Source organism: Toxorhynchites rutilus, chromosome 1 (genome assembly GCF_029784135.1).
Source record: "Toxorhynchites rutilus septentrionalis strain SRP chromosome 1, ASM2978413v1, whole genome shotgun sequence".
Lineage (NCBI taxonomy): Eukaryota > Metazoa > Arthropoda > Insecta > Diptera > Culicidae > Toxorhynchites > Toxorhynchites rutilus.
The window spans coordinates 10,166,763-10,181,034 of record NC_073744.1 but is presented as its reverse complement, the minus strand read 5'-3'; the positions used below and the strand labels follow the sequence as shown (position 1 = coordinate 10,181,034).

At 36.1% G+C, this 14,272-nt stretch overlaps 1 protein-coding gene across 1 annotated transcript; it reads left to right on the top strand.

Annotated features, from left to right (window-relative positions):
- The first annotated feature begins 3,926 nt into the window (after positions 1 to 3,926).
- LOC129769815 (uncharacterized) lies at positions 3,927 to 9,686 on the top strand. Its single transcript, XM_055772296.1, has 2 exons — positions 3,927 to 4,358; positions 9,293 to 9,686. The coding sequence occupies exons 1-2, from the start codon at positions 4,023 to 4,025 to the stop codon at positions 9,665 to 9,667; spliced, it is 711 nt and encodes a 236-aa protein (XP_055628271.1). The 5' UTR covers positions 3,927 to 4,022; the 3' UTR covers positions 9,668 to 9,686.
- Positions 9,687 to 14,272: the final 4,586 nt, after the last annotated feature.

The following is a 14,272-nucleotide window of genomic DNA, read 5'->3' as shown; positions in this document are numbered from 1 at the left end:
CAGATTTTCGTGTAAATGAGTAGTTTTCTTCCTTATCGCAAAATGTTAGATCCCATTCCATTTTAGGGTGGTTCAAAAAATCTAGTTTTTCCCCTTTTTTCAAAAACTCATATCTTTCGAACTACTAAACCGATTCAGATGATCGACATATCAAATTGGCTAGTTAGCTATTCTTTTTAAAAAAAATACTATACTTGCAAGAAAAAATAATTTTGTTTCCTTAATTATTGATCGTATTTGTTTTTTATATAATTGTTTTTTCATTGTCCAAAGGCGCAATATTTTTTTATATATTTTTTCTCGAAAGCTGAGGATTTTTATATAACATCCAAAATATGTTCTTCGTTTTTAAATTATGATTTTTCAAATTTAACCGAAATAAATCATTTTTCTCCTTTTTTCCAAAAATTATGTTTTTCAAAAATTCATGACTTCTGATCTACTGAACCGATTCCGATAATCGACATAGTTAAATGAAGTCAATAATTTCACACTTGCAAAAAGGGGAATTCTATACGCATATAAATAGTCTTATCGCATAGGATGATCGAACGAAGCTTAAAAACATGTTAACTTTGAAAAATCATAACTCAAAAACGAAAAAGAACACACCTCTGATTTAAAAAATATAGCGCCCTTGGTCCCTAAACCATGTAAACTATAAAAAAAAACCGATACAATTATTAATCACGAAAACATAATTAATTTTTTTCGCAAGTGCATCATTTTTCCTAAAAATTCTAGCTTTAATTTGATAAATCGATTATCTCGGTTAAAATTATAACTCAAAAAAGAAAAAAAGAACACATCTGATTCTGAGTAAGAAATGTAAATGTGTAAAAAATCCTCAGTTTTCAAAAAAAATAAATAGAAAATTATAGCGCCGCTGGTGCCGAAACCAAAATTTAAATTTCTTGCAAGTTTGATAAAAGACTAGCTAATTAACTTCAATTTGAAAAATCATATTTCAAAAACGAAAAAATAGCATCTCTGATATCGAGATATGTAATGTAAAAAATTCTCAGCTTTTAAGAAAAAATATAAAAAATATAGCGCCCTCTAGTCCAAAGTCATAAAAAAGTAAAAAACGACTACAACCAATAATATAATATAATAATTTATAAAAAAAATATAATTATTTTTTTCACAAGTTCAATATTTTTTAACAAAAGGCTAGGTCATTAGTTTCAATCTTATATGTCGATCATCTAAATCGGTTCAGTGATTCAAAAGTTATTGATTTTCATTTGTCATTTTTGGGAAAAAGTGGAAAAATTGATTTTTCGGACCACCCTGAAATGGAAATGGGCACCCTAATGAAAAAATAAAAAAATACGGGTCTAATGTTTTGCGATAAAGAACAAAATTACTACTTTTGACGAAAATCTGAGAACCACTATATCGGTTTTGCATGGAATGGCTGTATATATACCCGGGAAACGTTGTTCTGCCATAGAAAATATTTCTAGCGAATATGTTAGATGTAAAATAAAAAATAACGTATGTGTTGTAAGTGTGTTTAAATGTTTCAACGATCTACACATACATACGCGTTGTTAATTTTTATAAAAATCAGTATTTCTTCGTTGATATATTGGACATCCACCAAGACTTGCGGTCTTGTCGTTGGTGAAATTTATAAGAAAATGCAGTATATATTTTCCATTCGCCATGCAAGGCTATACAAGTTTTGGATCACCACATGGCCATGAATCATGTCTGTGGTAACAATATAGAACAGTAACCCATATTTCGTCATAAGCAGACCCGAAAGCAAATGTAAGTTGTTGACAATAGAATGAAAATTTTTATTCGATGTTGTTTAAATACTTAGAAGACATAGTCCTGACCCTAACTTAACTATTTTTCTATAAATCTCCTTACATTTCAGCAAAACAATCTTATCCAGAACAGAAAATAATTATCAGAGACAATTTTTGTTCAAGATTTTTCCCTACCTGCAGAGAATGCAATTTTTCATTCATTGTGAATAATCGTATCCTCTCTTTCGTCTGCAATGATGTCAGGGCAAAAGTACTTATGTGTATGAGTTCCAAACTTCATACACACCAGATGGGCCAATCAAAAAGTCTGCCGGGCCGCAGGTTGAGTATCGCTGGTCTAACGTCATGCGTATTGATATAAACTAAATACAATAACTTTTCTGTATTAAAACTATGGAAAAATGTCATATGGTGAGTCAAATATCTCTGTTGTGATGAATAGAGCCTCTTAGTTTTCAAAAACCTGTGAAACGTTGTTATATCCATAAAGTCTACAACAAAAATAAAAAGTGTTTTGCAGACATGTCTGTAAATTTACAAACATAGTCGTAAATCTGGCATCTCTGGTAGTCTGAGAATTTATTGCAAGAAATCGCTTGAAGACATGCATGAATTTGCTTGAAAATGAAGTGGATTGAGTCCTCACCACTTAGGTTTTAATTGCTCTAGGTTGAATACTTAGTTATACAGTTGGTGGAATTATTTTAAAATAATTTTTTGATAATTAAGGCAAATATCCCAGCAAACATTAAATCGCATAACAAGCGTATATATAACATCATATGCCCTAAAATTTGGTTGGCATATAATGCGCCTAACTGGCATATGCATGCAAAAGTGGAGGCCATATACATACATGGCAAATGCTTACCGAATTTGTTTGGATGAATATGCAACTTTGACCGGCTATAATAGCGATTATAGAAGCACCAAATACGATTTTTGCCGTATTCATATACGATTTATTACAGACATAGAAACAAAACAAATGGTGCAAAATATTTTCGTTAAATGTTTATTATAACCTCACGAATCGCCATTTTTATATATGAGTATTTATGTTCGTAGAAATACTAATTGATTGATTGACTTATGTTGGGCGTGGAATATGAATGTTCAAAATGACACAGATTGATGTTTGGTGAAAACTGCTCCGATGTGGGTTCGAACTCCGGTCGTCTGGATTATCATCCACCAGCTATCTCGCGCGGCTATCTGAAATTTAATTCAACAGCGGTTAAAACTTCCGCGTGCATCAGCATTTCATTGACATTTCAATATGATGTAATTTGTTCTTTATTAGGATTTAATATGATTTACTGTTTCATGATTTTCTTCAGCATGCAACACGATTTACTAAAGTACTGAATCGATTTAAATTATACGCTTATACGACACACAAACTGCATCAGCGTAATATACGCATCATAAAATTGATGTTTATTACACCGAATTACGACTTAATTTGATAATGGTATATAAAATCGAGTTTTTACATTTTATGCGATTTCAAATATACACGATACATACTTTGATTGATATTATATGCGATTATGATTTATTCGGATTTCTTGTAAGACTTGGCACGTGCAAAATTATACGATTTAATGTTTGCTGGGATGTTAGGCCTGTTCATGTCTGTAAAATGAAAAATTGAATAATTAAATGGTTTATTTCGCCATTATACGAACTACATATCAATACAGTGGTACCCCGATTATCCGCGAGCGAATGTTCCGCGGTGCGGATTATGCGCGACAGTGAGTACCATAGTAAATCCATAGACAGTCCCGGAATTTGTCAGTGAGCGAGGCTCATGCACTTTTGCTGAAATATCTTTTTCGTGTTTGGAACTCATTTTAGTTCTTTATTGCGTTATCCGCGATCCGTGAGCTAGCCAAACTATTCCGCGGATGATCGGGGTTCTACTCCACTACACGAAGCTTCTAAGGAAATTCTAGTTCGCAGACAGTGGAATGGGTAAAAAATTACTTTAGATAAATCAGGACCGATCTTCTTAAAAGAAATTTTTTTTTTTGATTAATCTTCTAGTTTTCGGAAAAATGTCATTGGCAACCCTGCTTCCACATTATGGCGATCGGCATCATTTGGCCCGAGCCGCGCGGCAAAGCCGAACAAATGGGAAAACGACCGAACCGAAATGAAACGAAACACATAGATGTGATGTGTGTGCCGCTCGGCTTCTAGTCAGAGTTTTAAAGTTAGCTTACCTGTGCAATGGTGTGGACGGACGAAGAAACGTTGAGTTTAATCGACATGTACCGTGCTCGTCCAGTATTGTGGGACAGCAGTAATGAGCACTACAAAAACAAATACCGGAGACACGATAATTTAATTGAACTCGCAGTGTTATTTGGTGTAGACAAACCAGAGATTGAAAGGAAAATAAAAAATTTACAAAGTCATTTCATGAGGGAACGGAAAAAAGAAGCGGAGGGCAGACAAACTGGAAGTGGCACGGACGAACCATATGAAAGCAAATGGTTTGCTTTCCAACCGATGATGTTTCTGGCTTACAAGAATGAACCGGGAAGAATAAAGGATGATGTCGAGGTTAGTTTTTATTTTTGTTCTTAATTTCGGATACATTGGTAGTGGGGTGAACGTATTTTTTTATTTGAGTACAATTTGTAGTTTCAATGATTGTAGATTCATTCGTGAGTGGTGATTGACAAAATAAACAAAATCAAAAAAGGATCACAATCATTTACCAACTTGTAGTGTTGGTAACATACTTTAAATGCGTTTTCGAGTCCTCTTCTTTCGATATTCTTTCTCTTCGATCCCTTTTCAATTAACCCCGAATATGGATTTATGTTATTTAATACTAACGCAAACGGCATCGGGGAGATTTTCCCTGACAAAGTCCGCAGGGGAGGATAGTGCAAGACGCCTATGTTAAGCAAAACAGGATGAAACGCGTCTTTTTATTTCACATTTTTCAACAATATTTCAACGATTCTTCACATCCACAATGTAACCACATTTGTTTTCTTTGTAATGAAATGAGCTAGAACGATTACAAATAGACAAACCAACAGAAATAACGAGAATTCTGAATGCATTCATATTTCACCATTTTTGAATGAGCAAGGTAAGATGCCCTTGTGCGTGTCCAAAATGCACCACAACAACGGGTCAAAATGTCAAACGACATCGAAGTATTTGGATAATTTCTGATTCACTGCTTATACCATCCGCTTTCGGTATGTTTCTGCCAGTTAGAATCGTCGGAGGGCATCACATTTTCGAGGCAATTTTGTTGTCGAACGCCGAATAATTTTGAGTTCAATATTTTTGTTTACGAACGTATTAATATGTGCCGCTGTTCACAAGTCTATTGCTACATGCCGCTGTTCACAAATGTGCTGCCAGACTTTTAGCTTTTTTATTTATGAGTTTTGATTTCAAGGTTTGTATTATTCGTAACAATGTAAGAATTTTAGTAGTCAGAAACATTGAAAAAATTTTGTTCGTTCGAAATAGTAGCGTTGGCTTTTGACAGATAAACATGTCGTATGTGACAAATCATATTATCGTGTTTGCTTATTATTTTGCAGGCAAGTATTTTCGTAAAATTTAAGGGGGTATTCTAGTGTAGAGACACGAATTTCAGACGTTTTTTGAGCTCCGTAAAAATAAAACAAAGAATGTTTTTACTATCCATTATATCATTATTTGTTCATCTATCTTTTAACAATAAAACAAAATTTGAACGGAGAAAAATATTCAGAACTAGAATTGTTAAGAACTGATGAAGTGGGAGGGTTCAAAAAAAAAAGTTGTGCCATGGCGTACACGATTCCAGATCTTCTGGTTAACTGAAACAAAAAAAAATCGGACAGATTCTGAATCAGTAGAGATGCCGCTATCGCATGAACCGCGGACCAGACTAAGACATGTTTTTTGACTAAATGGCGGCCATTTGAAAAACAAAATGCGGCTCAAAACGTTTACCGATTTTTTTTAAAATAGTAAAATTCAAAAAAATATCATGTTTTAGAGGTTCGTTCGTTGCCTGCAGATTGTATCCATATAAATTCGACATGAATCGCATTGCATTTTTTATTGGACAATAAATTCGGATTAAAGCGGATGTGCGAAAAGTACATAACCTCACATAACCTAATAAAAAATATGTAAACTTTCTTACAGTATAACTTTGATAATAGAACACACATTGTGATGTAGAAAAGAAACCATTGGATTGAACCTCCTACAGGATCATAAATGTAGGTTTTAGCCAATGTTTTTGTTTGGCGATTTTTCGGTTTTTTGTCATTTTCCGGAAAACGGAAGGACAGAAAAAAATAATTCTTGAAAATTTGGGTTTCTGTAACACTAAACTGACCAGACGTCCCGCGTTATGCGGGACAGTCCCGCATTTCAACGAAATGTCCCGCGTAAGATTCCGTCCCGCGAAACGTCCCGCATTTGGCAAAAGAAACGAAAATGTCCCGCGATATCAATATATTTCAATATCACAATTTGATCATGTTGATTTTCTTAAATGGATAAACCTCAAAAAAACTTTTATTTGGCAGACTGTTCTAGAGCGCTTCTAATGCATTCAAAGATTAATACGTTGAGCTGGTTTCATCGCACCGACATTGGGCTTTTTGTTTAGAGAGTGTCAACTGGAAGCGACAGCAACAAAATTGAAAAATGATTTTTATGAAAGTCCCCTATTGATCCGCAGGGACCATCGTGAATCAGACGAAAAGTTCATCTTTGGTCCCTTAGCTCGGTCAGGGCTTAACGTTTTCAATAAGCCGGAAGAACTAGTGTATACTCGATAGGAAAAGGCAGAGTTGTTCGATGAAGTATCGTAAATCAAACGCTGGGCGGTCTTACGGAAGTTGGCCGAAACCTGAACCATGGCCGATGAAAATATGTATATCGGCGTGTTATTTTACCTTTTCGTGGCTTTGGTGGTCGTCTGTCTCTCTATTTTGGCCTTTCGCCCAAAAGTTTTCTATCAGGCCAAGCTGGGAAATGTTGGGAAGGTTGGTGGTCTTCGCGACAATGTTTATCCCCAACCGATCCATCCTCCAGTGATCTTTTGGCATAATGGGCTGATCCCAGGTTCGGCATAAAGACCACATCACCTTCCCAACTCCGGCAAGCACTTCGTACAATATATCTCCCCGTGCACCATATAACTCGAAAGATCCGGAAAGAGCGGCTTGGGCATTCCCTTCACGTCTGTCAGAGAAGGACCTTCTTCGAGAACTTGATGTGAATGATATATTCAAGCATCAAGTACGTCTCGTCTTTCATTATGAGTACGAAAAGAAGTTTTTAACAGAACCTCAAGCTACTCCTTCTGGGTGATTGCCTGCTGCTCAGATGTGGGGTGGAGCTTGCAGTATGGAAAAATCATCAAGTTGCTTGACAGTGCTGCTGCTGTTGCGAATCAACATCCTTGAAGACTTAATAAACGTAAGATTTAAAGAAAACTTGTTCCTATAAATTATCTTTCATCGCCATCCGAAATAAGTAATTTTTTTTTGAATGCATACGTTAACATTAAAATCGATTAAAAATGAATTGGAATTTTCGAGCATTCCATTCGATAATTCGAAGAAAATTGTAGAATTTGAATCGTGCTTGCCCGGCGTAAATGCTCTGATTGAGCGAGTGATTTTCGGGCGTAAACAAAATCTAAACCACCGAAAAATCACAATTGAGCGCGGACACTGAGAAAAAAAAATAATACTGATCAGTTTAGAATCGCTAAACTATGGTTTATGTTCACATAACGTATATACATAACGTTTTGTTTTTTTGTGTCCCGCGTTAGACCTCTGACCATCTGGTCACTTTATGTAACACCAATAATCAACATACAAACAACAAGCTGCCATACAAATTAAACACAAATTTCTACATTACTCGGGAATTAATCAAGTAAATGGAACCAAATTAGGCATATTGAGGTTTTAGGGTGCAATAAATGTTTCTATTGTGGTTAGACTCTCCACCCCCCCTCTCTAAGGGGGAGCTGACATACAAATTAAACACAAATTTCTACATTACTCGGGAATTAGTCAAGCAAATGGAACCAAATTAGGCATATTGAGGTTTTAGGGTGCAATAAATGTTCCTATGGTAGTTAGACTCTCCATCTCCCTCATTAAGGGGGGGCTGCCATACAAATGAAACACAAATTTCTGCATAACTAACAAGTGCTGTTAGTCCATTTGATGTTTGCGCTAGCGAAATTGATCTTTGTTCGAAAATGGAAAAGGATTTTAATGTGATGAAACGCACTCCTATATATTCTTCTATCTATACAAAAAAAAAGGATCGCCAGATGTGTTGATAAGAGCAGAACTCGAGGAAGTAATTGTCCGATTTAGGGCTGTTTTATTCTATCATCTTTTCTGTATAAAACATTTATTCCATGTAACGGAGAAACATGTTATTTACAAGTGGTTGAAAAATCTTGAACGAAAGTTGTGTCTGAAAATAATCTGATATGATAATGATGAGTTTTGTTAGAAATACTAGGAATTTTATAGTAAAAAGTAAATTCAATGGAGACGAATAGAAAATCAATCAATGAACAGTTCTGCGATTGGACTCATGAACTTGCTCATAGTAAGAAATCGTGAATGTTTGTAGGTATTGTTAACAAAAACCTAATTTTTGGCGGGACGAAGTTTGCCGGGTCAGCTAGTTTATAAATAAAAATGGAAGGCCAAATGTGTTGGTAAGTGCAAAACCCGAGGAAGGAATGGTTCAATTTAAGTCATCTATATTTCGTTGTATTCGTCTCTTCCCGTAGATCAATATAGCGGAGAGAAAATTCGGAAAATTGAATTTCCAAATCTTCTACAATTAGCTAAGCGTTGTTACTCCATTTGATGTTGGCGCTAAGGAAATTGATTTTTGTTCGAATGTGGAAAAGGATTTTCAGACGGAATAACGCATTCCTATATCTTCTATCTATATAAACAAAAATTGAATGCCAGATGTGTTGGTGTGCCCTAAACCCGAGGAAGGAATGGTCCGATTTGAGCTGTCTTTATTTGTAATATTCTCCGTATCAAACATGTATTCCATGCAACGGAGAAACATGTTATTTCCAAATGCTTGAAGAATCTTGAACGAGAATTGTGTCTGAAAATAATTTGATATTATAAGGACGAATTTCTGTAGAAGTACTAGACAATTTATAGTGAAAGTAAATTGTAAAAGGTCAAAGGGTAGTCAATCAATGAAGAGTTCAGTGATTGGACTCACTAACGTTCACTTAGTAAGAAAACGTGAATGTTTGAAAGTATTCAAATCAAAAAATCTATTTTGGGCGGGACGAAGTTCGTCGGGTCAGCTAGTAAATAATAATAATCTTCTGTAGGAGCCTTGAACCACTGCGTTTCCTCTATTGTAGTGAAGTAATAATAATAATTGAGCAATAAAACATAAAGTTATGATATTGTACAACAAAGTAAAACAAATTATAATAGCTTTTTTTCTTCTAGGATTCGGAGGACCAGGAAGGACAAAAAGATAGTCGAGTTCATATTCGATCCAGAGGTTCTCGAGTGGGGCCGGCATCAACACGGTTTAAAACTTCTTCAAATGTGACCAAAACCAAAAGGTTTCAATCTTCAAAGTCACTGCGGCCCAAATCCTCAAGACTTGCACTCAGAGCTACTCCTGGTTCATCCAGTGGACTCGCCTTTGCAAGAGCGGACATCAAAGACGAACATTCTTCGTATGGCGAACACATAGCAATTAGGCTACGCAGACTTCCACCGCGAACGAGGTTTTTGGTTCAGCAATCCGTCAACCAGATGCTCTTTGACGCGGAAAGTGGGATTTACGAACAGGACAGTGTACCAATAAAAAGCTGAGTTCTGCAATCCATTGTAATCCACCTTGAGCTCGCTAATGTTATTGAGAACGGTTCCCTTGTATTTCAACAATGTAAATAGAAATTAACTGTGTAAAAGTTGTAATTCTTTTTTTCCACTCAGCCTTTACCTCTACCTTAACCCCTTCCCGTATTATTTAATACGTCACACATCAAGTGATTCCACTAGCCTGCTGAACGTTCCAGCGCCTTATTTTATTCAAGTACCCACGAGTGAGACTCGATGTTGTACGGGAAAGGGTTAAGCTGGGTTCAGACGTTGTCAGTGGGATGCCAGGTGATTTTTTCAGATGTCTTCACATGGTACGAAACAATGTCTTCAAATGTCTTCACGATCATTTTGTTGGAAACAAAAAATCATAACTTAATTTTAAACAATGTTTGATAGATTATTCAATGTTTATTTCAATTGATATTGTCATATAGCGCGTTTCTTGAAACTTTCCTTGAGATTTTGAAGTTCATTTCGTTAAATGTGAACAAAGAATATATTGCGCAACAGCGAACTAAATTTTATGAATTTATAAATGATAATTGGCTTGCTAAACCGTTGGTTGAGTGAATATCGCCCCAGTTCATTCACAAAAACGGAACTTTAAGAAGTGTTCCATTAAGGTGGGCTTAAATGCCAAAAAATGTTATGGATGACTCTCATTCGTCAAACAATTTTTATAAAAAACTCAATTTGTGTATTTCAGCTTTGAAGCTTTGGTTATAACTCAAACTGTATCCATAAAACTAATTTTTGAAAAGGTATGTACAGGAAAACATTCGATTTGTGAAGTGGTCGTAAAAAACGCGAGAGAAAGACACGCGAATGTTTGCGAACTTTTTTCGCCAACCAATTAGAACGAAGCGCGGGATCTCTTGCGAAAGAGCTTTTGCTGCGAAAAAAACCGAATTCGCGTTGCTTTGACAGTTGCATCTGTCCACGTCAGAAAGTTGGAACAAGACAATCAAGATAGGTGCAACAAGATATAACAAATTTCGCTCAGCTTCAGTTTAGCTGCATCAAATTGTTCCTCTTCTGTAGGCGAACAGAACTTTACTGCACAATACACGAAAAGTTTGTTTAATCAGTGGGAAAAACCTTGAAACCACGACCGGAAAACTGCTTGTTGTGTTGATGCTACCGTTTCCTTCTACCTGTCGAATTTTACCAAAGTTTTCGTTGGTTACATACGGTTCAACAATAAAAGAAGGCGACATTATGAAAAATCCAAGTTGAGCCGTACTTTTGGAGATAAAGGGGTGGTCCAACTCACCCTGTGTTACCCTACCAATCTGTACTTTTTGGCGAAAATCTGTACCCTGTACCGTACAGAATCTGTACCGAAAATAACGAAAAAATCTATACCTTTCCAGATAAATCTGTACGTGTGGCAACACTGGTAATGATCATCGTTTCGAAGTACGTAGAATAAGAAGGTAGTCTCCCTCTTGCATTGATTGCAAGTAGAGGTAGGCATAGAAGAAAAGCAGAATATAGTAATAAACCATCGATCGAATCCATGTGAATTCAAACATTTTTATTATCAAGAACTTTACCAAAATATGTTTCGCAATGTTTAAAGTTTACTTAATTATTTCAAAATTAAAAACAGGAAAATTATCTCACCTGTATTATACAAACAGAAAGTGGGTTATATCTATGGTATAACCGCAAGGGTGACGTAGGACTATCGTTGATTTAGAGATCATTTGTTTGAAGTTGAATCTAAATCCATTCTGAATGAATGAATAAATGAATATTTAGGGGACTTCGAAAATGAGAGCGTTACGTTGGAGGCACAAGGTTTTATGCATCCAATATAGGATACGAAAAACCTTGTTCTGAAGAATAATCTTCAGAAGCTTTCCTGCTAACTGTACTTGATTGACAAATCACAAACCCAAATGTATTATATGGATATTTTATGGATAGAAAACACTAAAATAAACTCTTTCGCTTGAATGTAATTTTCAATTCCAAGGGGAACTGGCAGATTATTTTCCAGCAACGATTAGATATTTCCACATTTTCCTCGATACTGGAAGCCCACCAGTGGTTAATGCTAATTCGATAACCACCTGTTAATAGCACTTGATTGAAACATATTTGGTCACAGTGTTACATGGATAGAAAACATTCAAATAAACTCTTTCACGTGAATGTATTTTTAAATTCCCAGAGGAACTGGCAGATTATTTTCCAGCAATGATTAGATCTTTCCGGAACTTTCTCGATGCTGAATGGCATCCAAACGGAAAGAATTCTGCGCGTGTATGTGTCGATCCTTCGCCGTCCACCTCCTCCAGCACGTTAGGCAACGATGTTGTCTTGTCGATGTCCTCACGAAAAATGGATGTGTCTCACCACCAGAATATCGCTTAAGTATGCTTTTTGTGTGTGATTGAATCGAGAGAAGGTGTGGTTTACGATGGCAATTTGGAAGGCAAACTAGAGGGGAATGAACTCTCTGAGCTCGGAACTTTCGGCGACTGAGCAATAATCGATTGAGGGCGCATACAATATTGGATACGGAAATATCCTACTACTGATGGGGAAGAATAATCTTCAGAAGCTTTCCTGCTAATTACACTTGGTTGAAAAATTACAAAATCAAATGTATTTGATCGCTGTGTTATATGGTTAGAAAACATTAAAATAAACTCTTTCACATGAATGTATTTTTAAATTCCCAGAGGAACTGGTAGATTATTTTCCAGAAATGATTAGATCTTTCCGGAACTTTCTCGATGCTGAATGGCATCCAAACGCGTGTATGTGTGTGTAGCGATGTCTTCCCGGGAACCGTTTGTGGCATCACTCTCCTCTTGATGGATTGACACCGTTCATCCGCGCTTTCATGATAAACGAAGAGCTTCACCACAACAGCGACAACATGCTCCAATCGCTGTTCAATTTGAACTGAGTGGATTTCATTTTTTTTTCATTAAATTCATTTTTATTTACCAATTTTTGTTTTACAATAGGTTTTTGCAATTTAAGTGATTCCGCAGTATTTTGCTTTTCATGCTTTTGTTAAATTATTTATTCTATGTGGAATTGGATTTGATTTTACTCATTGGGATTTTATAGCTGCTTGACATCTATGGATGTATGTTTGAGTTTCAATTTGATATTCTAACCTAACCTACAAGCTTAAACTACTATACAAAAAATTTATTATTCTAGGGGTAGAGTTCTGCAATCGTTTGCCATTCTGATTGTTGACATCTTTCTATGTGCCTTCGTTCAAAATTATTTATTCTAGATTCGATTGGGTCAAATCCCGCTAGCCGGTGTACCTCGGTAGTTCTAGTGTGCCACGGGAGGTTTAGGATTAGCTTTAAGAACCGGTTTTGAATGATCTGGAGCTTTTTCATGTGTGATTTAGCACAACTCTTCCAAACAGGAGAGGCGTACTCAAGCATCGGTAACTGAGTGGATTTCCGAACGGCGCTCGCTTATATACCGATTGGTGATTTCAATAGCCTGTTTTGAAAGCAATTTTAAGACTATTGAAACAAGTTTTTGGATTAAAAAGTAACAAGTATAGAACGCGTGAACGTTTTATCTTTCAAATGAAGTGTTTATCATACCATTTCGTTCAGTTGTTTAGGAGCTATTAACGCTCAAAATCTCGGTCTCCGGCGTAACGCTTTCGTTTCCGAAACTTTGATTTTACACCCCGGTATAGAAATGAAAGACGTAGTCCTACGTCAAAAAAAGCAAAACCGATAAACAAATGTATGGAGAGGTTATATCGAAGCAGTGTCGTTTCCGTTCCCGATCCAAGAAGCGAATGCATGGGATAACTGAAAACATCTCCGATTAGTTTATATCATTCGAAAATATTCTGCTCCGGCATCGCGGGAAACGAAAAAAAATAATTCAATACTGAAGTGAAATGTATGAACGATGTGTTCCGATGAACAATTGCTGATATAAATATATATAGGGGAGAGGGAGGCAAGTTGGCGACGTTAAGCTTTGGCGAGCCCTGGATGCTGGAATTATTTTTTTTTAATGTTGATGCTGATTCATATAGCCTGAAGTGTTTTCTATCATATTATCTATTGGATGGGCAGTAAAAACTAAAAAACTTTTCCACCCAAAAGCATTGCGTAAAAAGCATCGAATTCGCCATCTTGCCTCCGTGTGGAGTCAAGATGGCGAATATGGTTTGGTCACCTAAAAATCAACAAAATATAATAACAATTATTTATTTATCCTTGGTTGGAACCAAGGCGCCTCTATATGTACCAGGTGAAACAATCATATGAAATGCACTTTCAGCCATATTGGAAATGCTGTCGGTATTGTTTACAAACAGCTGCCGGCGGCTCTCTACAAACTGCCACGACGCTTATTCAAACGATGCCTACTATGTTCGGCTTTCTCGAATTTATGTGAAAAAGAAGCGATGATTTTGTAGAATTTCATTCTCATCCAGTTCATCCACTACTCTCGCATGTGAAAATGCAATAATGGCGTATCCTAGCAATAACAAAACAAACAACCCCCGCTCCACAAACCGTAATCCCCTTCTTATTGAAGTGATGATGTTGCTTCACCTGTTATACATTTATACAAGCGCCT

What these genes read in the sequence shown, in the direction of transcription:
- LOC129769815 (XM_055772296.1), top strand. Translation starts at nt 4,023, where the DNA reads ATGGTGTGGACGGACGAAGAAACGTTGAGTTTAATCGACATGTACCGT. An exon ending in GAATAAAGGATGATGTCGAG is followed by an intron (nt 4,359 to 9,292) that starts GTTAGTTTTTAT and finishes TTTTTCTTCTAG; the next exon opens with GATTCGGAGGACCAGGAAGG.